The 26,047-nt window shown below is 52.0% G+C and overlaps 1 protein-coding gene across 2 annotated transcripts; it reads right to left on the bottom strand.

Moving 5' to 3' along the window:
* Positions 1-380: 380 nt before the first annotated feature.
* On the bottom strand, positions 381-24,655 carry SPI1 (Spi-1 proto-oncogene). Of its 2 annotated transcripts, none has more exons than XM_012452544.2 (5): positions 24,417-24,655; positions 21,542-21,641; positions 4,350-4,537; positions 3,336-3,498; positions 381-1,064 (listed from the first exon to the last, which is right to left on the bottom strand). In XM_012452544.2, the coding sequence occupies exons 1-5, from the start codon at positions 24,459-24,461 to the stop codon at positions 745-747; spliced, it is 816 nt and encodes a 271-aa protein (XP_012307967.1). In that variant the 5' UTR covers positions 24,462-24,655; the 3' UTR covers positions 381-744. The 2 variants fall into 2 exon arrangements, with proteins under 2 accessions (XP_012307967.1, XP_012307968.1); XM_012452545.2 differs by having other exon boundaries at positions 21,542-21,638.
* Between the last annotated feature and the right edge of the window lie 1,392 nt (positions 24,656-26,047).

The raw sequence follows: 26,047 nt of genomic DNA, 5'->3' as shown, positions 1-26,047 counted from the left end.
GGCTGAGGCAGAAGAATCCCTTGAATCCAGGAGGCAGAGGTTGTGGTGTGCCAAGATTGTACCACTGCTCTCCAGCCTGGGCGACAGAGTGAGACCCAGTCTCAAAAAAACGAACAACAGCAGCAAACCTGTCAGGAGTAGAGAGCTTTAAAACAGGATCGAGTGCCCTAATCACAACTGAGGACTTGTTCTTTTCATCAAACTCTGACTCCCGGTCAGGCGCTGTGTGTCACTGGTCCTCACGTCCCCAGGGTCCAGCATTGCGTACAGTCCTCAGTAAACACCCGATGGACAAATGACAAAAAGAGACGCCGCAGCACACGGGGGCCAGACGACGTACACAGCAAGTTTTAAAGGAGACTCTTCTGTGCTGCAAAGGATGGACTGATAATAACTTTACTTGTTTTCGGGGAGGAGGTTAATCAGTGGGAGGGGTGACGGGAGGTCTGATTTACACAGGGACTTGAGACTCCCAAGGAAGTACCCCGGGTCGTCCTCAGCAAGGTTGCCCCGGTGGGGTCTGCGGCCCAGGTGGCCTCCCGCAGCCGGGGCGGAGTCCTGGAGGGGGGCGAAGCGGGCTGTGGGGAGGGGCTGGAGGGGGGTAGTGGGCGGGTGAGGCGAGGCCCGGCCCCCCACAGTCCTGCCTCTGGGCCCCGGGAGCGTCCTCCCTGTGTCCGGGCCGGGCGAGGGCTTAATGCTATGGCCAGCGGGGAGGCCTGGCGGGGCCCGGCGGGGGCTGCGGGCTCAGTGGGGCGGGTGGCGCCGCTCGGCCAGGCCCCCGCGGCCCAGCACTTCGCCGCTGAACTGGTAGGTGAGCTTCTTCTTCACCTTCTTGACCTCGCCCGTCTTGCCGTAGTTGCGCAGCGCGCGCGCCATCTTCTGGTAGGTCATCTTCTTGCGGTTGCCCTTCTGGATGCCCCAGCGGTGCGCCAGCGCCTCCTTGTGCTTGGACGAGAACTGGAAGGTGCCCTTGTCCTTGTCCACCCACCAGATGCTGTCCTTCATGTCTCCGCTGCGGAGCAGGTCCAGCAGGAACTGGTACAGGCGGATCTTCTTCTTGCTGCCTGCGGGGGGAGGGCCCGGTGGGAGGGGGCCCGGGGCCCACACAGGAGCCGCCCCCACCGCCACGGGCACGCACGGGGACCCGGGAACGGGGGTGGCCGGGAAAGGCAGGGAAATGGCTACCCCAGCCCGCGCCTGGTGTGCACACACAACGCGCCCACACTAATGCGCACACACACAGACACCTGCTCGCACACAGCCGTTCACACCCACTCACCCACACACACATACCCACACCGTGCACCCACTCACCTGCTCACACACCTCGTTCACACCCACTGACAGCTACACATGCACTCACACCGTGCACCCACACTCACACAACGCACCACTCACACCTACACACATGCTCACACGCCCACATACGCACACACCTGCTTACATTCATTCTCATGCCCCACACTCACACTTGCTCACACAATACACCTGCTCACACACACATCCTCATACACCTCACATTCACACGCACATACCCACTCACACCTGCTCATACACACACCTCACCTGTTTATACACACACCTGCTCACACAGCCCACACCAGGTCTCACACACACATGCTCACACACATGCTCACATCTTACACACACCTGTTCACTCATACCTACACATACACCACACGCTCGCACCTCATACATGCCTGCTCACATGCATGCTCACACCTCACACTTGACCACACATGCACTTACGCTCACACCAGCTCATTCACGCCTCATTCACACCTCACATCACACTACTCACACACTTGCACCTCACATCTGCTCACATATGCAAGCACATTCTGCTCATACACCCATGCTGACACCCACACCCACCTGAATGCTTACACACCTGCTCACACAACCACTCGGGCACCCACTTGCACACTCAAATGCTCATACTTGCCAACACATAAACCTGCTTACACACATTCTGCTCACACACCCACTCACAGCTGCTCACACACATGCATATTCATGCATGCTCACACACACCTGCTCACACACTCGAACATCACACCCACTCATATCCATTGCTTTTTTTTTTTTTTTTTGAGAGGAGTTTTGCTCTTGTTGCCCAAGCTGGAGTGCAATTGCACGATTTCGGCTCACTGCAACCTCTGCCTCCCAGGTTCAAGCGATTCTCCTGTCTTAGCCTCCCAAGTAGCTGGGATTACAGGCGTGCACCACCACACCTGGCTAATTTTTGTATTTTTAGTAAAGATGGGGTTTTGCCATGTTGGCCAGGCTGGCCTCAAACATGTGACCTCAGGTAATCCACCTGCCTCGGCCTCCCAAAGTGCTTAGGATTACAGGTGTGAGCTACTGCACCCAGCCCACTCACACCTGTTCTCACACACACTCAACACACCTGCTCTCACACCTGTTCACACACCCACTCACATGCACACCACTTACACACGCAGATGCTCAAACATGCCCTCACCCCCCTCACACACAGGAACACATACAAGCTCACACATGCTAAAACACATCCACTCAGATACATGCACAAACCTCACATATACACATACAGCTCATACACCCCAGCTCACACCCTCCTGCTCACACACACCTGCTTACATACACAAGCATGTTCACACCCACTCACATCCACTTACACACACCTGCTCCCACACACATGACCATTCACACACTCATATCACACATGCCCCCACTCATATACACATTCACATGTACATACTTGCTCACACACAGGCTCACACAATGCACCTCCCGCACCTCCACTCACACATGACACACACCTGTTCACACACCCACTCACACACACCATGCTTACATCCCTACTCACACATGCACACACCCTGCTGACACCCACTCACGTGATCATACCTGCACACCTCACACACATGCACACACACACTGAAATGCATTCATATGCTGACACACACACATGCCCACACCCACTCTCATCCACACCAGCTCTCACATTCACCTTCCCACACACCCACTCACACAGCCACTCGCACACATTCACCTGCCGATACCTGTTCACACACACTTGCTCACACACACCCAGATCCACACACACTCGGGGCACAGAGAAACATACACACCTGGCACACTTCATGGAGATGCCTGCATGCACTCACAGCAGATACACACACACACAGAGATAGCCACAGACAGCCCCACAAAACACACACATTGGCAAACATGGCACACACACACATGCACTCGGTGGCATGGCTGCTGGGTCAGTTAGCCTGGCTGGGTGGGGGCAGGGCACAGACACAGCCGGGGGCGGGGCTGGGGTGGAGGGCCAGGCACCCCACCTGTCTCCCCGGGCAGGAGCCCAGGCCCTGGCTCCAGGCCGTCCGCCTCGCCGTCAGACACCTCCAGTGGGGGGCTCTGCCGCTCGCCCTCCTCCTCATCAGAGCTGGGCTGGGCCGGGGACAGGGGCGGGTACGGGAGGCACATCCGGGGCACATAGGAGACCTGGATGGTGGGAGAAGGAGATAGGAGTCAGGAAGGGCCAGCTTACAGCTCGGGGGCTGGGAGGGAGGTCAGCTGGGGAGAGAAGAGGGAGTGCAGAGGGCAGGGGATGATGGCAGGCAACAGGAGACTGGGGGATGGCCAGGGAAAAGTGGGGGCCAGTCCGGGTGCTGCACACAGAATGCAGGCTGTGGGGCGAGGGGTGCTGACATCCAGCCCACCCAGCACTCCCAGCTGAGCCTCCCAGTTCAGGGCTGCGGTGCCTGATTCTCCTCCTGGTGGAGGTGCTGTGTGACCTTGCAGTGGGCTGGGATCAGAAGTGGGTGGGCTGGGGTCAGAAGTGGGTGTGCTGGGGGCCAGTGCGTTGGGTCTGGAAGGGAGTTTGATAGGCAGGGTGATGAGTGAATGGAGGGACCCTGGAGGTCAGTAGGGGTGGTAGAGATCAGCAGAAGTCACTGATCTGGGTTAGGTCAGTAGGGAGGGTCACTGGGGAGAGGCAGGGTCAGTGGAGGTGTTAAGTGGCTTGGTGCGGGACTCATGAGGCCTGGTGAATAGGGGTGGCAGACACTGAGGGCCAGGAGTGCCCACAACAAGGCTTTGGGGTGGGGAGGCTCAGTGAGGGTGCGAGAATTATCTGGGGTATGTCCATCCTTGGGGCAAGAAGAGATAAGGGGTGTGGGGTCATGAGGTCACTCGGGGGGTCAGGCGGCAGCCGTTGGGGCTGCAGCCGCCGTTGGCGCAGTGGGGCAGGAAGCCGAGTTGGGTAAGAGCCTGTGTCAGCTTCCTGTGAAGCTCCCGGGCCCCACCACAGGCCTGGCAGTCTCCTGGGGGACGGGGCAGGCGGTGGCACGCACCTGGTGGCCAATACTGGCGTGGGGTGGCACCATGGGGGTGTCAAGAACGTGCATCTGCTCCAGCTCCATGTGGCGGTAGAGCTGCTGCAGCTGCGGGGGCTGCACGCTCTGGAGCTCCGTGAAGTTGTTCTCCGCGAAGCTCTCGAACTCGCTGTGCACGTGGTGGGGGTGGAAGTCCCAGTAATGGTCTGTGGGGGACAGCCAGGCAGCATGGGGTGAGCTCAGGGTTAGGGAGGGCAGGAAAAGGTTACAGTAACATTAAATAATACTGCCAGGCCACAGCGGGCCTTTGCCTTGCACCAGGCTGGGCAGTTTACTTTAACCATCTCATTTAACACTCGCCACCTGCACGGTTACTCTAGGACTGCATTTTATAGATGAGGACGCTGAGGCTTGGAGCGGCTACATAACATGCCCAAAGGTCACAAGTATCAGGGGCAGAGCGAGGACTCAGGTCTAAGCCAAAGCTCGTGTTCTCAGCAATTCCATCCTGCTTCCTGCGCAGTCACACAGACTGGGCGTCTAATCCTGACTCTGCCATTTACTTGCTGTGCCATCTCAGGCACATATGTGGCCTCTTTAACCTCAGTTGAGTCGCCTGTAAAATGGGGATCAGAGCTATTGGGAGGATACGAATGAGGTTGTATTTGTAAACTAGCACCAGAGCAGGCCCTCAGGGAAAGCTGATTCCCTTCCCCTCTTAAAACCTCCCAGCCGGGTGGGTGGCTCATGCCTGTAATCCCAGCACTTTGGGAGGCCGAGGCAGGTGGATCACAAGGTCAAGAGATCGAGACCATCCTGACCAACATGGTGAAACCCTGTCTCTACTAAAATACAAAAAATTAGCCGGGTGTGGTGGCACACGCTGGTAGTCCCAGCTACTCAGGAGGCTGAGGCAGGAGAATTGCTTGAACCCAGGAGGCAGAGGTTGCAGTGAGCCGAGATTGTGCCACTGCACTCCAGCCTGGCAACAGAGTGAGACTCTGTCTCAAAATAAATAAATAAATAAAACAAAAAAACCTCTCATGGGTTCCTCAGCTCCCTGGCTGCCCATAGTCTCTCTCTGTCACACACACACAAACACACACAGCCTTGTCACATGGCCAAGGTGTGACAGCAAAGTCACAGGGCTGACATTTCTCACATACCAGAACTTGTCCAGACACATGGTGGCCCTTCCTCTTCAAAGCCATGACCTTAGGCAGTGGCGCCTGTGTTCCCATGACCTGAGACTTTTAGGCAGTGGCGCCTGTGTTCCTGGGACCTGAGACTTTCCTGGAAAACCACCTGTGGGTCCCTTCAGAGTCTGCGGTGTGGTGGACTCAAGTCTGGGAAATAGCCCCATGCCACTGAAAGCCCTGTCTTGAGACTGAGCACCTTTTCCAGGAACAAAAACTGCCACGCGTCTGTGGGACGTCCTGGGCACAATTCAGGGTCCAAAAGGAAGCGTGGTAATAAAGTGACCAGAGGGACTGTCTCATGTGGGCCAAAGAGGGAGCATTATGAGACTCCAGGTCCATGCAGTGGCTCTGGGATAAGTCTACCACCAGCCACGTGTACATGTGTGTGTGTGTGTGCGTGCGCATGTGTACATGTGTACACATGACTGTCTGCCTGCCTCTCTCTCTCTGTCTCACATAAACACCTACTCACACATCCCTAATAAATAATGATGAATTTGGGGTCTGGACTGGATCTGAGTCCCCGCTTTCTAATCATGCTCAGCGGTGGCTTTGTAGTGTGACCATGGACGAGACATTTTTTTCTCCCCCAGCTTCTCATTCCCCACTGTAAAAGTCAGAAACGTACCTGGGTGGTTACTGAGGCCCTGTTCTACATGTGTAATTATTTGGCCCCACAGTCCAGACAGCCCAGACTCCCACCTTTAGGAAGCCAATAGCAGAGAGGAGAGAAAGGCAGTCCTGGGTTCAAGTTCTGGCTCTGCCATTTACCACTGTGTGACAATGGTCAGGTCATTCTATATCTCCAAGCCTCAGTGTCCTCATCTGTTTAATGGGGCTAACAGTTATACCCATCACATAGACTTGATTTGAGAAGCAAATGACTTATTGCTTCCAAAGTGCTTAGACTACAACTTGGCACAAAGACAGACCTTGATAAACATTAACTTCATCATTATCATTAGTAATAATAATAATAGTTTATTCTAAAGAGCCTGGATTCCCACTGAGTGTGGTTACACCTATAATCCCAGCTACTCAGGAGGCTGGGGAGGGAGGATCTCTTGAGCTCAGGAGTTTGAGACCAGCCTGGGCAACATAGTGAGACCCCATCTCTACAAAAAAATTTTTTAAATTTGCCAGACATGGTGGAGCACACCTGTAGTCCCAGCTACTGGGGAGGCTGATACGAGAAGATCGCTTGAGCCAAGGAATTTGAGGCTGTAGTGAGCTATGACTACATCACTGCCTGCAGCCTGGGTGACAGAGTGAGACCCTGTCTCCTTTTTTTTTTTTTTAGATGAAGTCTCACTCTGTTGCCCAACTGGAGTGCAGTGGTGCAGTCTTGGCTCACTGCAACCTCCACCTCCTGAGTTCAAGTGATTCTTCTGCCTCAACCTCCCGAGTAGCTGGGACTACAGGCATACACCACCATGCTTGGCTAAGTTTTGTATTTTTAGTAGAGATAGGATTTCCCTATGTTGGCCAGGCTGGTCTTGAACTCCTGACCTCATAATCTGCCCGCCTCAGCCTCCCAAAGTGCTGAGATTACAGGCGTGAGCCACCGCGCCTGGCGAGACCCTGTCTCTTAACAAAAAAGTATTCCGTGTGCAGGGGGAGGGGCTTACAAAAAATTATGTTTAACTAAAAAAAAAAAAAGAGCCTGGATTAGCACTTAAGCAAGCATACTGCAAACATTTTTTGTTTGTTTGTTTTTGAGATGGAGTCTCTATCACCTAGGCTGGAGTGCAGTGGCGCAATCTCGGCTGACTACCACCTCCGCCTCCCGGGTTCAAGTGATTCCCCTGCCTCAGCCTCCAGAGTAGCTGGGACTATAGGCGCCTGCCAACATGCCCAGCTAATTTTTATATTTTTAGTACACGGGGTTTCACCATATTGGCCAGGCTGGTCTCAAACTCCTGACCTTGTGATCTGCCTGCCTCGGCCTCCCAAAGTGCTGGGATTACAGGCGTGAGCCACTGCGCCTGGCCCGCAAATGCTTTTAATATATGTTTCTTTCCTCTTCTTCTCCCTGCTCCTGGCCACCTTGGTCAGTGGCCCAGAGGAATAATGTTAGGGGACCATGTTGTCTCTGCAGTTGGGGCCCGAGCATGGCACCATGAGGGCAGGGCCTGGTTTTGCTCACCTCTATATTCCCAGTGCCTAAATACAGTAGGCACTCAACAAACATTCACGAACCAATGAATTATTGCCTCTTTTTTTTTTTTTTTTAAATGTATTTTTAGAATCTCCAGCCTGAAGCCCTGGGCTCTTCCCAGGGAAACAAAAGTGTGATCCAAACAGAGAAGAAAGATGAGGAATCAAGAAAGGAGGGGCCAAGAAAAACACCTTATCACAAAATCATCAACCTCTAGACTAGGGCTCCTGAAGCCCAGCCTCTCCTGAAAATTATTCAGACATAGAAACAGGCTCAGAGGTCGAGGCAGGTGGATCACCTGACATCAGGAGTTTGAGGCCAGCCTCGCCAATATGGTGAAACCCTGTCTCTACTAAAACTACAAAATTAGCTGGTGGTGATGGCACATGCCTTTAATCCCAGCTACACGGGAGGCTGAGGCAGGAGAATCCTTGAACCCGGGAGGTAGAGGTTGCAGTGAGCCGAGATTGTGCCATTACACCCCAGCCTGGGTGGCAGAGCGAGACTCCATCTCAAAAAAAAAAAAAAGAGGAGACCTCTCAGACTCTCCTCTGCAAAATTATCTAAACCTGAAGCAAAAACAAAACAAAACTTAATTTGTACTTTCATCTTGTTTCATCTTGCAGCGAGTTAAGGAGGTCCCGAAGCTCTCCTCGCTGTGGGAGAGTTTGCTCTGCTCTTTAGTGAGGAGGCTGCCCTGGGGCTCTGGGATTTGGTAAGAGGATTCCTCTCCAGCTGTAGATCCCCGCTTCAGCCCCACTCCTGGCTCTGCCCATTTTTGCTTCCCCTGCCCAAGTTGGAGTGCCCAGGTCCTGGTATAATGGTTATGGATTCTGCCTCTCAACCACCCCTCCCTGAACCCACTCCCTCGCCAGGGCTGCGGGACCCTGCGTGCATGCAGCCCTTAGGTGTGGGGTGAGAGGCACCCGACTGCTCCCTTTTCCTCCCCGCAGCCGCTTCTGTTCTAGCTTCACTTTAGACCCATGACCTCACTGCGGTGGTCCCAGCCTGGGCCAGCATTTCCCAAAGCTGGTCTCAGTTGACCTTCATCCGTCACTTGGAGGGGCTGGGAAAGCCTGTCGATGTGGGGCCCTGCTGAAGAACCCTGGAGCAGAAGCACTAAGGGGAGCCGGGAATCTGCACATGAAGAAGGCCCCCAAGGAGGTTCTGTGCTCACAAAAACTGGGACTCCACCCGGGCTCTCCTGAAGGCCGAAAGAGACTCCCGAGCTATAATTAAGTTTCTGAATGCCCAACAGAAACCTCGCCTTTATCCTTGATTTAGTGCTCAGGTAATTATGTAATAAATGCTGTCTGGTAGACAGAACCATTCCAAATACAGGGCCCTCTATGAGAACACAATACAAGAAATCCTTCATAGTGCGAAGGTCGGCACTCCTGGGCTCCTCAGACCTCCTTTCCCGATGAGTCTTGTACAACACATTGCTGTATCTCTGTGTCCCTTCACTGGGCCACCCAGACCATCCATTCAGGGGCTACCCATGTGCCCCTCAGCATGACTCTCAGCTCCACGAAAGAATATAATGTCATTTGCATATCTGGAGATGGCTCTGGACCCTCCTTTCTACAGACCAGTAGGCACCCGACACACAGCAGATCTTGATATTTGATTAAATGATCAACAAAAGTTAGCTTTTAGCATATTTTTTTATATACCAGACACTGTGCTAAGTATTCAATCCACATTATCTCGTTTAATGCTAACCCTAGCTCTCAGGAGGTGGCCATATAGCATAATCTATCGTTTGCATAGGAGGAATCTGTGGCTCAGAGAAGTTAAGTCCTTTGTCTGCAGCAGACATTGATGGAATCAGAATCCAAACCCACCTGTATCTGACCCCAAGGACTGAAATCTTACCACCATACCACACCACCTCTGAGAAACAAGATGATTAATGAAAACTTTAAGAACTGGGGTGACACTGAGAGTTTATTTATTTGAGATGGAGTCTCCCTCTGTCACCCAGGCTGGAGTGTAGTGGCACAATCTCAGCTCACTGCAACCTCCGCCTCCTGGGTTCAAGTGATTCTCCTGCCTCAGCCTCCCAAGTAGCTGGGACTATAGGCATGTGCCACCCTGCTGGCTAATTTTTGTATTTTTAGTAGAAATGGGATTTCGCCATGTTGACCAGGCTGGTCTCAAACTCCTGACCTTGTGATCTGCCTGCCTCAGCCTCCTAAAGTGCTGGGATTACAGGCGTGAGCCACCGCACCAAGCCAACACTGAGAGATTTTATTATTATTTTTAATTTTTTTATTATACTTTAAGTTTTGGGGTACATGTGCAGAACGTGCAGGTTTGTTACATAGGTATACACATGCCTTGGTGATTTCACTGAGAGATTTTAATGACAGCTCTTATCCACCTGACCACCATCATTACCCATCAGCTGTCATTCTTCATCCACCCTACATCTATCCATCATCCCCCATCATCCCACCCATCTATCCTTCATCCATCCATTCATCATTGAACCATTATCCATCCAACTGTCATCCATCCAGCCAGAAATGACCCATTCATCTTCATCTCTCATTTCCTCCCTCTAAACCAGTTCTCAGTCTGGGGCCAAAGTCCTACCCACACATCCCTAGTCTTACTCAGTGTTTTAGTGTCACACCGGTACGTCACCAGTACAAAAATAAAATCACATTCAAAACAACCACACAAAAAATGTCAAGCTTTAAGTGTCATTCAGTTGACCTTATCTCCTCAGAACAGAATCTCCAGCCTGAAGCCCTGGGCTCTTCCCAGGGGAACAAAAGTGTGATCCAAACAGAGAAGAAAGATGAGGAATCAAGAAAGGAGGGGCCAAGAAAAACACCTTACAAGATCATTGACCTCTAGACTAGGGCTCCTGAAGCCCAGCCTCTCCTAAAAATTACTCAGACGTAGAAACAGGCTCAGAGGTCGAGGCAGGTGGATCACCTGACATCAGGAGTTTGAGACCAGCCTGGCCAATATGGTGAAACCCTGTCTCTACTAAAAATACAAAATTAGCTGGTGGTGATGGCACATGCCTTTAATCCCAGCTACACGGGAGGCTGAGGCAGGAGAATCGCTTGAACCTGGGAGGTGGAGATTAAAGTGACCCGAGATCACACCACTGCACTCCAGCCTGGGTGACAAGAGTGAAACTCTGTCTCAAAAAAAAAGAAAAAGAAAAAGAAAAAAGAAACAGGCTCAGAGAACAGAGACCTGCAGGTTTCATGGCACTTGTTACTCTCTACCTTGGATTCTAATTATTAGAGCTTTAATTCTTTCCCTTATTACAAAGCTGGATCTTGCAGGACCTGTGTTTTATTCATTCCACAGCATCTAGCAATGGGCCTGGCATATAAAAGATACTTAGTATATATTTGTTAGATGGATAAGCCAGTGCAAGATGGAGGGCTTGGTAGGTAGAGGCAAGGACAATTGGAAAGGTGGCCAAGCAGATGGGTGTGTGAATAAATTAATGAATGGGTAGATGGTTAGTGATATGAAAGGACAAAGAAGTGTATGGAAATTAGATGGATGGAAGGATGGATAGAGAGTCACATTTTGGAACTTTCTTTTCTTCACCAGTCCTATCGTAGGCTGGGCACAGTGGCTCACTTTTGTAATCCCAGCACTTTGGGAGGCCAAGTCGGATGGATCCTTTGAGGTCAGGAGTTCGAGACCAGCCTGACCAACATGCTGAAACTGCATCTCTACTAAAAATACAAAAATCAGCTGGGTGTAGTGGCAGGTGCCTGTAATCCCAGCTACTCGGAAGGCTGAGGCAGAAGAATCACTTGAGCCTGGGAGGTGGAGGTTGCAGTGAGCTGAGATCGTGCCACTGCACTCCAGTCTGGACAACAGAGTAAGACCCTGTCTCAAAAAGAAAAGAAAAGAAAAGAAAAAAACACTGTATCATAAATAGCAAATTCCAGCACACTCATTAGGATAGCTACTATGAAAAAAAAACCACAGAAAATAACAAGTGTTGGCAAAGATGCAGAAAATTAGAATACTTGTAGCCAAGCACAGTGGCTCATGCCTGTAATCCCAGCAATTTGGGAGGCTGAGGCAGGTAGATCGCCAACATAGTGAAACCCTGTCTCTACTAAAAATACAAAAAGTTAGCTGGGCATGGTGGTGGGCACCTGTAATCTCAGCTACTAGGGAGGCTGAAGCAGGAGAATTGCTAGAACCCGGTAGGCAGAGGTTGTAGTGAGCCAAGATGGTACCACTGCACTCCAGCCTGGGCAACAAGAGTAAAACTCCCTCTCAAAAAAAAAAAAAAAAAGAATACTTGTATACTGTTGTTGGAAATGTAAAATGATGCAGCCATTATGGGAAATAGATGATGGCTTAATCTTTAATAAAATTTAAAGGCTCACACCTTCCCAGCACTTTGGGAAGCCAAGACAGGCGAATCGCCTGAGGTCAGGAACTTGAGACCAGCCTGGCCAACATGGCGAAACCCTGTCTCTACTAAAAATACAAAAATTAGCCAGGCATGGTGGGCTGCCTGTCATCCCAGCTACTCGGGATACTGAGACAGGAGAATCACTTGAACCCAGGAGGCAGAGGTCACTGTGAGGTGAGATCATGCCACTGTACTGCAGCCTGGGTGACAGAGTGAGACTCCATCTCAAAAAATAAAAATAGAATTACTGGCCAGGTGTGGGGGCTCACGCCTGTAATCCCAGCACTTTGGGAGGCCGAGGCAGTGGATTTCTTGAGGTCAGGAGTTCGAGATCAGCCTGGCCAACATGGAGAAACCCCATCTCTACTAAGAATACAAAAATTAACTGGATATGGTGGCGAATGCCTGTAATCCCAGCTACTCGGGAGGCTGAAGCACGAGAATCGCCATCTCAAATTACCATATGATGTGGCAATCCTACTTCTGGGTATATATTTTGAAAAATTATATTAAATTAAACAACAGTTTGTTGTTGTTGTTGTTGTTGTTGTTGTTTTGAGACAAAGGTTTTTGCCCAAGCTGAAGTGCAGTAGCGCGATCTCGGCTCACAGCAACCTCTGCCTCCCGGGTATTCTCCTGCCTCAGCCTCCTGAGTAGCTGAAACTACAGGTGTGGGCCACCACACCCAGCTAATTTTTTTTGTATTTTTGTGGAGACGGGGTTTCACCGTGTTAGCCAAGATGGTCTCCATCTCCTGACCTCGTGATCCGCCTGCCTCGGCCTCCCAAAGTGCTGGGATTACAGGTGTGAGCCACCGTGGCCGGCCGAAAACAGGGTCTTCCTACACCCCCTTTCATGGCAGCATTACTCACAATAGCCAAACAGCGGAAGCACCCCAAGTGTCGGTCGGATGGATATGAAAAATGTGGCGCGCACACACAATGGAATACGATTCAACCTTAAAAATGAAGGAAATTCTAACACCTGCTACACCATGGGTAAGCCTTGTGAACATTATGCTGAAGGAAGTCATAAAAACAAATACTGTATGATAGCACTCATGGGGGCACCTAGAATAATCCAGTTCATAGGGACAGAAAGTGGAATGGTAGCTGCCAGAGGCTGTGTGGAGGGAAAACGGGGAGTTGTTGTTTAATGAATACAGGGTCTCCGTTTTGCAAGATGAAAAGAGTTATAGAGATCGGGGTGGGAGGGACTGGGGAGGGCTAACAGGAGAAATACCTAATGTAGATGACGGGGGGATGGATGCAGCAAACCACCACCACGGCACGTGTACACCTATGTAACAAACCTGCACGATCTGCACATGTACCCCAGAACTTAAAGTATAATAAAATAGTAAATAAAATTTTAAAAAAAGAGTTATAGAGCTGGATGGTAGTGATAAGGTGAATATATTTAATGTCACAGAACTATACACTTACAATGTAAAGAAACGGTTAAGATGGTTAAAAAAAAAAAAGGTTAATGTTATGTGTATTTTACCTCAATTAAAAAGAGTAATAGGCCAGGTGCGGTGGCTCATTCCTGTAATCCCAGCACTTTGGGAGGCCGAGGTGGGCGGATCACCTGAGGTCGGGAGTTTGAGACCAGCCTGGCCAACATGGTGAAACCCTGTCTCTACTGAAAATACACACAAAATAAATTAGCCGGGTGTGGTGGCACACACCTGTAATCCCAGCTACTCAGAAGACTGAGGCACAAGAATCTCTCGATCCCAGGAGGCAGCGATTGCAGTCAGCTGAGATCACGCCACTGCACTCCAGCCTAGGCGACAGAGTGAGATTCTGTCTCAAAAAAGGAAGCAAGCAAACAAAAGAGTAATAAAAAAACAGTAAATCCTCTGAACCCTTCAAAATCGATCTTCAAAATCGACCTTGACTCTGTCCGCCCGCTTTCTGTCTTTATTGCCACCACCCTCGTCCAGGCCACCATCTCTTCCCTGTATTATTCCAATAGTTTCCTCAATTTTTTTTTTCCAGCTCCTATTCTTGCCTCTTTTCCATCTACTCTCCACCCTGAGTGACTTTTTTTTTTTTTTTTTTTTTTTTGAGACAGTCTCACACTGTCGCCCAGGCTGGAGTGCAGTGGTGTGATCTCGGCTCACTACAACCTCCGTCTCCTGGGTTCAAGCAATTCTCTGCATCAACCTCTTGAGTAGCTGGGATTGCAGGCGCACACCACCACACCTGGCTAATTTTTGTATTTTTAGTAGTGACAGGGTTTCCCCATCTTGGCCAGGCTGTCTTGAACTCCTGACCTCATAATCCACTTGCCTCGACCTCCCAAAGTGCTGGGATTACAGGTGTCAGGTGATCTTTTAAGAAGCTTACTCAGTTGAACCCTGAGGTATTGGGAGAAGATACTAAAAACTTCCAGAGAAAGAAAACAAAAGAGAGAGGAAAAAAAAGCAAATGAAACAAACAAAAAACTAAGTTACTTATAAAAGAAATCTAAAAGAACACGGAGTGGCATCAGACTTCATAGGAAAAATTCTAGTAACCAGAAGACAGTAGAAAATGCCTTCAAATTTCTAAGGGAAAAAATGATTTTCTACTTAGATTTCCATACACAGCCAAACTATGATTAATCAAGTGAGAGCACAGAATAAAAGACAAGAGGTAAAACACCACAAAATAAAACCATCACCCCCACAACAAAAATCTCACCTCACATACACCCTTTCTTGGGAGATGATAATGATAAGAAATCTGTACAAAACATTTGCTATTTCCAGGCACTGTTCTAAGCATTTGACATACAGCAGCTCATTCAATCCTTACAGCAATCCTGTGAAGTTGGTATTGTTATGAAGAAGTTGAGGCACAGAGAAGCTGGAGGTCTTGCCCATGGTCACCCCGCATAGCAATGGAGGAGATGGGGGATGAGTTTCAGCAGCCTGGTTTCAGAAGAAGAGTTTTATCTCCTTGCTACATTATCCCTCAGAAATATGGGGATGAGGCCAGGCACGGTGGTTTACACCTGTAATCCCAGCACTTTGGGAGGCCAGGACCGGCGAATCACCTGAGGTCAGGAGTTCGAGACCAGCCTGGTCAACGTGGTGAAACCCTATCTCTACTAAAAATACACAAATTAGCTGGGCGTGGTGGTGCATGCCTGTAATCCCAGCTACTCAGGAGGCTGAGGCAGGAGAATCGCTGGAACCTAGGAGGCGAAGGCTGCACTGAGCAGAGATCACACCCACTGCACTCCAGCCTCGGTGACAGGGCAAGACACCATCTCAAAAAAAAAAAAAGAAAGAAAGAAAAGAAATACAAGGATGAGAAAGTACAGGTAAGGAGAGTACGCCCTGTGGCTCAGCTGTGAGTAACAGCCACACGGTCATAACAATGGAAAATTCAAATGCGGATTTAACAAAAGTGACCATATACAGTAATGAATCAGGGATGTGTGGAGAAATGTGAGTATGTGTATGTATGTGTGTTGCAAATGACTAAAGTTGAATTCTGATCGTACAAGTAAATAGAAAATATCTCAAACTGAAAAATCAAACTGTTTGTCTCTGCCTGGCATGTCAGAGGCACTCAATAAATGTTTGCTAATGAATAATGCTCTAAGTATTCCACATCTGGATTTGCACATTTACATAGGACTGGAATAGAAAGACTGGAAAAATAGCTGTTCTCAATCTCTGATACGCTACATATGTCATGGAGAAATGCCTACATGATAAAGTAAAAAATAGCAAATTGCAGAATGGCATGATATGAAATTCCATTATTGAATGAATAAAATATGCATGTGTATGTATATATACTTACCAACACTTAGGATTGTATATGCAGAATAAAATGTCTGTAAGGATAGACTAAGTTGCTTTCAGTGGGAAATGAGATTGGGAAGAGGGGGATGTATGCTTGATATGCTGTTGTATTTTTTAAGTTTTTGCAATGAGTATTTGTTACTTTAATAATAAAAAATTAGGCTGGGTGTAGTGCCTCACACTTCTAATCCCAGCACTTCTAGAGGCCGAAGCAGGAGGATTCCTTGAGCCCAGGAGTTTGAGAACAGCCTGGGCCACCCATCTCTACTAAAAATACAAAAAAAATAGCCAGGGCTGGCACAAGCCTGTAGTTCCAGCTAGCTGGGGGCCGAGGCAGAAGAATCGCTTGAACCTCGTAGAGTCTGCAGTGAACCAAGATTGCGTCACTGCACTCCACCTTGGGTAATAAAGTGAGACCCTGTCTTTTTTTTTTTTTTTTTTTGAAATGAAGTCTTGCTCTGTCACCCAGGCTGGAATTCAGTGGCGTGATCTCGGCTCACTGCAACCTCTGCCTCCCAGGTTCGAGCAGTTCTTCTGCCTCAGCCTCCTGAGTACAGCTGGGACTACAGGCACACACCACCATGCCTGGCTAATTTTTGTATTTTTAGTAGAGACCACTTTCATCATGTTGGCCAGGTTGTTCTCTAACTCCTGACCTCAGGTGATCCATTCGCCTCAGCCTCCCAAAGTGTTAGGATTATAGGCACGAGCCACTGTGCCCAGCCTAATTTTTGTATTTTAGTAGAGATGGGACTTCATCACGTTGGCCAGGCTGGTCTCAAACTCTTGACCTCAAGTGTTCCACCCATCTCAGGATCCCAAAGTGCTGGGATTATGAGTGTGAACCACCGTGCCCCGCCGAGACCCTGTCGGAAAAAAAAAAAAAAAAAAAAAAAAGGCTGAGCATGGTGGCTCACACCTGTAATCCCAGCACTTTGGGAGACTGAGCAGGGGTGGATCACCGTAGGTCAGGAGTTCAAGACCAACCTGGCCAAAATGGCAAAACCCTGTCTCTACTAAAAATAAAAAAATTAGCTGGGCATGGTGGCGGGCACCTATAATCCCAGCTACTTGGAAGTCTGAGGCAGGATAATCACTTGAACCCAGAGGGTGGAGGTTGCAGTGAGCCAAGATCACGCCACTTCACTCCAGCCTAGGTGAAAGAGTGAAACTCTGTCTCAAAAAATAAAAATAAAATACAAAATTTAGCTGGATGTGGTGGCACGTGCCTGTAATCCCAGCTATTTGGGAGGCTGAGGCAGTAGAATAGCTTGAACCCAGGCGGTAGAGGTTGCAGTGAGCTGAGATTGTGCCACTGTGCTCCAGCCTGGTGAAAGAGGGAGACTCCATCTCAAAAAATAAATAAAAATAAAACCTCAAAAATATATAAATATAAAAATTAGAATATGTTGGTCAGGTGCTGGCTCACACCTGTAATCCTAGCACTTTGGGAGGCCGAGGTGGGTGGATCACTTGAGCCTAGGAGTTTGAGAGCAGCCTCAGCAACATGGTGAAACTCCATCTCTACAAAATATACAAAAATTAGCTGGGCATGGTGGCAGGCGCCTGTAGTCCCAATGACTCTGGAGGCTGAGGTGGGAGAATCACCTGAGCCTGGGAGGTCAAGCCTGAAGTGAGCTATGCTCATGCCACTGTACTCCAACTTGGGTGACAGAGCGAGGCCCCATCTCAAAAAAAAAAAAAAAAGTCCAGTTCTAGTGGCTCATGCCTGTAATCCCAGTACTTTGGGGATGGGAAGCCGAGGTGGGAAGATCACCTGAAGTCAGGAGTTCAAGACCAGCCTGGTCAACATGGTGAAACCCTATCTCTACTAAAAAATACAAAATTAGCTGGGCATGACAGTGCACACCTATAATCCCAGCTACTTGGAAGGCTGAGGCAGGAGAATCGCTTGAACCTGGGTGGTGGAGGTTTCAGTGAGCCAAGATCATACCACTGCACTCCAGCCTGGGCAACAAGAGCAAAACTCCTTCTCAAAAAAAAAAAAAAAAGATTGTAAATGTATTTTAAACTGTCAGCACACACACATACATGAAAGGTTATTTAGATCATGATCATGTCATTTCCCTTCTCAAAACCTCTAGTGGCTTCCCATTGTGTGTGTGATAAAATCCAAACTCCTGCCATGGCCTGCAAGCCTGTGTGAGCAGCTGACCCATTTGTTCTATCCCCTGCCCAGTGCCCACTGGCCTCTCCAGTCCTCCATCAGGGTCCCCTGTGCTTTTGCACTTTCTGTTCCCTTTACCTTGAGTACCTCTCCCCTACCTGTGGTCACATGTGAATTACGAGTTCCTTCTCTTAGCTCAGCTGCCACCTCCTCAAAGGCCTTTCCTGGCAGCCCCCGTGTAGACACTCTATATTACATCTACGGAAAATGGTCTGCTTGTCTGATTGTTTATATCCCCATTCCCTCGCTGGAAGGTGAGCTCTGTGAGAGCAGTGGCCTTGTCGGGGTGCTCATCATGGACCCCCCCAGAGCCTACAGCAATGTCTGGTACATGGCATATACTCAGACTATTTGATGGACACGGGAGGATAAGTGGATCAGATGGGAAGCGGCTGGCAAGATGGACAAGCAGGTGGGTGGATGGGAGGGTGAGTGCATGGATGTGGGGGTGGGTGGCAGGTTGGCTGTCTACTGGGTCAGTGGAAAATGACCCAGTTGGTCTCTCACAGAGCCCTCTGAGCTTCTCCCACTCTCCAGCTGCTTCGTCCCTCCTGCTTTGTGGGGATGCAGTGAGGCTAGCATGGGCCTCATCCTCTGCACATTACCCTACCTCACAGATTACATGTGTTACCTCGCTGAATCGTCACAGCTTTAGGAAGTAAGTCTTTTCATCCTCACAGTTTTATAAATGGGGAAACGGGGTGCAGTGAGTTTATGTTACTCGGCCCAAGTTTCACAGCTGGTAAGCCAGGGCTGGGCCAAAGCTTTTTCACTAAGCTTTGGTACCTAAAAATGTGGACAAAGAGGATGTGCAAGAATTGATGGAAGTGTGTGGGGGTCTCTATTATTGAGTCTTCAGACAATACATTCCAGTGGATATAGAAAGGGACAGCCCAGGCCGGACACAGTGGCTAACACCTGTAATCCCAGCACTTTAGGAGGTGAGGCAAGTGGATCACTTGAGGTCAGGAGTTTGACAGCAGCCTGGCCAACATGGTGAAACCCCATCTCTACTAAAAATACAAAAATTAGCCCCTGGCATGGTGGTATACACCTGTAATCCTAGCTATTTGGGACGTTGAGGCAAAAGAAGCGCTTGAACCCGGGAGGCAGAGGTTGCAGTGAGCTGAGATTGTGCCATTGCGCTCCAGCCTGGGCAACAGAGCAAGACTGTCTCAAAAAGAAGGCCGGGCGCAGTGGCTCATGCCTGTAATACCAACACTTTGGGAGGCCAAGTGAGGTGGGTGGATCACCTGAGGTCAGGAGTTCGAGACCAGCCTGGCCAACATGGTGAATCCCCGTCTCTACTAAAAATACAAAAATTAGCCGGGCTGGTGTCTATAATCCCAGCTACTAGGGAGGCTGAGGCAGGAGAATCACTGGAACCCCGGAGGTGGAGGTTGCAGTGAGCCGAGATCGCGCCATTGCACTCCAACCTGGCGGACAAGAGCAAGACTGAGTCTTAAAAAAAAAAAGAAAGGGACAGCCCAGATGCCCTGATTGGCAACATTTCACAGCAAGCCAGGGGCAGGGCTGAGGATGCCTGGGAACACCGGTAGAGGCTCTGGAGGAACTGGGGGTTTGTGACCAAAACAAGGTGCCCAGGCATCCAATCAGGAGTCATTCCTAGAGCCCCACCCCAGATATAAGGAACCTGCTTGGGCCCTGAGCCAGGAAAACACATGCTTTCTCTAAAGTGCTCACTCCATCAGGCCCGGCCCCAGGCCTCACTGGTTTCCAGCTATGTGGGCAGTGCCCTCATGTTACCGGAAGGAAAACTGAGGCTGCAAAAGGGCCAAAGGAAATGCACCCAAGCCCGGTGAACAGAATGGGGATTGGGCCAGGGAGAACGCGTCCTCAATGGAGGAGGCCCAGCAGCACTGTTTGTGGGGACCCGGGCCACCAGGGGGCGCCCGTCCTGGGGCCCAGCGGGATCTCCAGGGGTCCTGGAACTGCTTAGTGGGAAGGTGGGTGTGCGGTCTCTGGGTCCCCCAGACCTGGCTCTTCACCCTGGCGGGGAGATCTGGGGTGGAAATGGAGGAGGGGGACTTTCCCTCTACATTGCCTGGGTTTTCCACAGAGAGGATGGTTTCTTACATAATCACAAATAAGCTTGAAGAAATGAAAAAGGCTATTTTTAAGGCTTTCTAACCCTAAAGATTCTAAAAGATGCAAGCCCAGCTGTGACCTGGAGGCATATCCACCACCTACTCCCGGGATGCGGCCTCCAGCCTGAGTTCCTGATGAAGCTGCTCTCCAAGCTTGGCCTCCAGATGGGAGGGCCCTAACTGTGGCCAGGCACACGTGGATACCTAGCTGGGCCCATCAGGTTCAGACGCCACAGGCATGTCTGCAGAACAGAGCTTGAGGCATGACCGGCTGCAGGGGTGGCCTTCAGGAGTGACACCTTCCTCGGCTGTGGGCCTCTGCCATCCAGGGTGCAGACACCCCAGTGGCTGGTCTGCCCACGTCCCAGATGCCCTGAGGAATCCCCCGACTCACCCACTGACTGGACCGCCTCCTTTTGGGTCAGGGATGTCCGATAAGCCAAGATCCACTTCGGGCGACCTCTCACAGCCCCCTTCTCAGGTCCCAGGCACCTAATGCCTCTCTCTCATCCCCTGAATTTGCTCCAGGACGGAGGCTGGGCCTTGGGGTGGACAGTCAGATCCAGTAGGACTGGACAGACAGAAGGAACCCCTGGCCCCCACCTCAGCAAACTGGGGGCCTCGGCCTCTGGTCAACAAGAGGTCCCTATAGGGTTTCATTTGGCCCAGCAGCTCCCAACTCGGGGTGATTTTGCCTCCCTGGGGGGATCTGGCAATGGGTGGAGACATTTTTGGTTGTCATGATTGACCGTGCCCCTGGCACGTGGCGGGTGGAAGCAAGGATGCCACTAAGCTTCCTATGATACCCAGGACAGTCCACCCTGGAGTCATCCCACCCAAAATGTCAGCAGTGCCACGGTTGGGAAACCCTGCTAACCACACACAGCAGAGAGTGCGGATGCGTCGACAGGGAGTTTGGGACAAAGACAGTGACGAGAACAGAGAAGAAGAGGTGGGTAGTTAGGCAGGGGCAGAAGAAAGAGCACAGGACCTGGAGCGGACAGACTGGGTTCCACCCAGCAGCCATGTGACCTGGGGCAAGTCTCCTAGTACCCTAAGCCTGTTTCCTTGTTTATAAACAAGACCTCAAGGGCAGAACCAGAAGATAACCGTGGAAGACACAAACCCTGCGCCTTGACACCCTGCAGGGGTGCAATAATGGAGGCTCAGGTGTGGGAGTGCACGATGCTGCTGCAGTTCGCTCCCCCGGAGAGCTAACGTGATCTGATTCTCAGAATTCCAAAGAAGACCTGGGAATCATTTCTTCTATTTCTTTCCCCAGACCCCAGGAGCCCAGGCTGGGCGGGGGGATGGGGGATGGGCAGGCTGGGCACTCACCGCTGTGGCTCTCCCCATCACTGCTGAGATAGGGGTAATACTCATGCGTTTGGCGTGGATACAGATCCGTGTCGTAGGGCACCAGGTCTTCTGATGGCTGCTGAGAGAGGAGGCGTCAGGGCCTGCACCATGGTGGAGAACCCCAGCCAGGCCTGAAGCACCCCAGCACACTGGGTCCCCACCACCTTCTCTGGCCAGTGGCTGCATTGAGCCTACAGCCCTCCCTCTGCCTGGAATTGGGACAGAGAGTGGGGCAGGGGATCCAGGAGGCCTGAAAAGGGGTGACAGGGACCTTGGGGGCCAGAGGTCAGGAGGACTGGGGTCCCCGCCGCTGGGCTACTCCCCATAGGCCCCTCCCGCTCACACACACTCACTCCTGTGTGCCCTCATCCTCATCCCACACACCTCTCCTGGTCACGCTGATGCACAGGTCCACATGATCCCTGTGACCCCCTCACACAGTCCCACACACGGACTCACTCTCAGGCTCACACACGCTGTCCCGCACACACACATCTTCTCGCCCACTCAGAGGTCACCCACCTCATGGAGACATGGTACACTCAGCCCGTGGGCACACGCAGAGTCACCTTGATTGACACTCACACGACACCACTTTCTTTTTTTTTTTTCTTTTTTTTTGAGACAGAGTTTCGCTCTTGTTACCCAGGCTGGAGTGCAATGGCGTGATCTCGGCTCACCGCAACCTCTGCCTCCTGGGTTCAGGCAATTCTCCTGCCTCAGCCTCCTGAGTAGCTGGGATTACAGGCACGCACCACCATGCCCAGCTAATTTTTTGAATTTTTAGTAGAGACGGGGTTTCACCATGTTGACCAGGATGGTCTCAATCTCTTGACCTTGTGATCCACCCACCTCGGCCTCCCAAAGTGCTGGGATTACAGGCGTGAGCCACCACGCCCGGCCTACGACACCACTTTCTAGCCAGCAAGATGCACACTCACACCCCCAGAGCCACTCACATTCTGCCCCCACACTCACCCGCACAAACTTGCCTGCCCAGCCCCGCTCTTACAGCCTGTGCCCTTCACACAGCCTGGGCACGAGTGGCACTACAGTGACATCCACACTGATGGCTGGTGCAGGGGTCACCCAGGCAGGCTTGGGGGCCGAGCGCATGGAGGGCCTTGATCCCCTCACTCTCCCTCCTGAGTCCTCCCTATCCTCCTCCTTCCCTCCTCACCCACCCTCTGCTTCCTCTGCTTCCTTCTCCCCCTCCTCACTCCCCTCTGTCCTCCTTTTCCTCCCCCTCCTCCCTGTCCTCCTCCCCCCTCCCTGTCCTCCTCCCCCCACTGGCACAGACACAGGACCGTGCACACCCGGAGCCTTCCCAACAGTCATCAGGCCTCCCCGCCCCCGCAGCGTGTGTCCCGGGATTGCACAACAGTCACTGTGGCCCTCAGGGCTGGGCTTAGGGAGCCGGGGCTGCCTTGGGAGCCCACCCTACCAAGAGACGCTCAGAGTAACCCTGGAGCTGCAGAGAGGACTGGGGAACCTAGGGGCGGCCCAGGAAGCTCTGCCTCCCCTCCAGCTCCACCTGGAGCTCAGCATTGAGAGGTCAGGGGTCAGAGACAGTGGGCCTGCGGCTTTCTTGAGGCAGAATTGGGTCTTCCTGAGACAACCTCCGTCCCCCTGTGCCTGCGCCACCCCCTTCGTGGTCCCAGGTGGGAAGGGGTAACAGGGTGTGGACGCCACAGTGGGCTGGCTGGCCGAGTGAGGAGGCCGGGAGCCCGGGACAGAGCCTGCCCCTCTGGGTTTCCAGGCAGCGCAGCCTCTGCAGGATGTCTGGTCGGTGTGATGTCAGACCTGGGGTGCCTCCCAGCCTCCTGGGGTGGCTCTGAGCCAGCGCACAGTGGGGGAAGGGAGCTGCCTGTAGGCCAGGAAAGTGGAGTCAGGGGTAGCAGCCTGCCAAGCCCTTCCTGGCTCCCCTCAAGCCTCCCCACCCCTGAGAGGACGTCGGGTAGGAAAAGGGAGAAGGGTCCTCTCAGAGGGACCCTGGTCTGACACCTGCCTCGGGCTGCAACTGTCACTGAGAGTGAGGAGCAGTGGCGATCTTCCCAGGGTCCCCTGGGGCTCCCGCTTGTTCACCCCCAAGACCCAGTCCCTGTCCTTGTCCCAGCCTCAGCCTCCATTCTAACTGTAGTCCCATGCTCACCCCAGGTCCTACCCAGCCCCAATCTCAGTCCCGGCCTTGTCCCAGCCCCATCCCCTGCCGTGCCTCTCCCTGAACTCCAGCCCTGGGGCGGACCCTAACTGTACCGTCTCAGCTCCACTCCGGGCTCTTTCCTAGCCCCAGCCCCTGCCTCCTGTGGCCCCGCCGTGGCCCGTGGCCCACACCCTTTGGTCAACAATCATGTCCTCTGTGCCAGGCCCCGGACTGGGTGTTGGGGACCCAGAGTTCCATCAGCCTCGGTCGCCAGGAGCCCCAAGGGCATGGCCAAGACTTCTGCCTGCTGCCTTCTGCCTTCACCCCTTTCTGTCCAGGGGACCGGCCTCCCCATAGCCAGTCTCCCCATCTCCCTCCTCTACCTCTCTGCTGCCGCCCTCACCATCCTCAGCCCAGCACCCTCCCCAGGAGCCCCAGCCTCCGCCTGCCACCCAAGCCCTGTCTATAAATAACTGTTCAGGCCCCACCGATCACAGCCCCACTGTGGCCCGGACTCAGCCCGCCAGGGCATGCTCCGAGGAAGCCAATGGCCCCTTCGCTGGGTCTCAGGCCAGGAGCTCCAGGGAGGAAACCCTGACTTCCCACAGATAGCAAGCCAGGAGGGCAGCGGGTGGGCTGGCAGTTTCGTGGGCAAGCAGGCAGGCATCCGAGGGCCACAGGGTGGGCTGGTAGAGGAGTCCCGGTACTCACAGGGGGGACGAGGGGAAACCCTTCCATTTTGCACGCCTGTAACATCCAGCCGGGCTCCGAGTCAGTCAGATCCCCTGCCTCGGTGGGGGCCAGTGCAGAGCCCCTCAGGATGGGGTGCCCCGTCGGGGGCTGGATGGCCGTGGGGCGGGTGCAGGGCTCAGGCCTGCCCCCTGAGCTACAGGAGCCCTGGGTGAGCCCCCTCCCTTGACATTGCAGGGCCAGCACAAGTTCCTGATTTTATCGACGGCCTGCCGCTGGGAGATAGTCCCCTTGGGGTGACATCACCGCCCCAACCCGTTTGCATAAATCTCTTGCGCTACATACAGGAAGTCTCTGGCCGGCTGGGGCAGGTGGTGCTCTAAGGGCTGGCCAGGGAGGCCATGGGGTCCAGGCCCCCTGCCCAGCGGAAGCTGGGACTGAGAGGGATGACTTTGGAGGCTAGGCTGGGGAGGGAGGATGGGAGGGAGGACGGGCAGCTCCGCCACACCACTGGGAGGCTTTTGCTCTAACCCAACAAATGCCTGCTTCTCCTGAGATCCCTACGTAGCCAACAGTCACCTCATTGGGTTCAGAGCTGGAAGGGGTGGTCTCTTGGGATCTCGACTTTCTGGGGTCAGCCTTGCTGGATGAGGGCTCTGACCTAGCAGGCTATCAGGCCGGGCTCTTCCTGTGGCCCTGCACCCCCACTGCCTAGGCTGTCCCTAGGCTGAGGCTGGGCTCCGGGCTAGGGTCTCCAGCCAGTGCGGCTTTCCTCCTTCCCTCTGAGTCTGTTCACATGGGCTTCCCTTCCACCAGAAGAGGGTCCTGGGTTCTCACACCCTCCCTTCGCAGTTTCTTGAGTACACCCTCCCTTCGCAGTTTCTTGAGTACCACAGCTGTGTTCAAATCCCTAGGGCTCTGTTTCCAGCCCAGGTTTCTCAGTTTCCCCACCCCTTGCCGATGCCTAAATATCAATCCAGTCTTCTTAGTTTACAGACCTTTCTTGTCTCTCCACCCATTCATCTGTTTTCCCATGCATCTATTTGTCTATTTGTCCATCCAGCTATCCATTCATTAAGCCCACCATGCATTCACTTATTTGTCCATTTATCCAACTGTATGTTTATTTGTTCATTCATCTGTCAGTCAGTCAATTCATCCATTCACCCATCTGTTTCTCTACTTGTCTATCTAGTCATCTGTATGTCCATTAATCAGCCCGTCCACCTGCTATCAATCCATCAGTTCACAATTCCATCTGTTTATCCATCTATGAATCTGCTCATCCATTCATCCACCTATCCATCTGTCCACTCATCCACACATCCACCCATCTATCCATCCACTCATCTGTCTGTCAACCCTTCCATTATCCACCTACCCCTTCATTCATCCACCCATCCATCCATCCACCAGTCCACTCATCCACCCATCCACCAGTCCACCCACCTACCCTTCCACCCATCTATTCATCCACCTGTCCATCCATTCACCTATCACCCATCACTCATCCTCATCCATCTATTCATCCACTCATCCATTCATCCACCTATCCACCCATCTATCCATTCACTTATCTACCTATCCACCAATCCGGCCATCTCCCCATTCACCCATCCACTCCTCCACCTAGCCATCCATCCACTCTTTCA

The sequence above is a fragment of the Aotus nancymaae genome, unplaced genomic scaffold (assembly GCF_030222135.1).
Source record: "Aotus nancymaae isolate 86718 unplaced genomic scaffold, 86718_ANA_hifiasm-v0.15.2.pri h1tg000059l, whole genome shotgun sequence".
Classification (NCBI taxonomy): Eukaryota; Metazoa; Chordata; class Mammalia; order Primates; family Aotidae; genus Aotus; species Aotus nancymaae.
The sequence above is the reverse complement of the archived record's forward strand: the minus strand, read 5'-3'. Positions and strand labels throughout refer to the sequence as shown.

Bases quoted from the DNA above. Each gene is read 5' to 3' on its own strand.
- SPI1 (XM_012452544.2), bottom strand. From the start codon at position 24,461: ATGTTACAGGCGTGCAAAATGGAAGGGTTTCCCCTCGTCCCCCCT. The intron at 4,538-21,541 runs GTGAGTGCCCAG...TGTCCCCCACAG, and splicing joins TGATGGGGAGAGCCACAGCG to ACCATTACTGGGACTTCCAC. The intron at 3,499-4,349 runs GTGCGTGCCACC...CCCACCATCCAG, and splicing joins ACGCCAGTATTGGCCACCAG to GTCTCCTATGTGCCCCGGAT.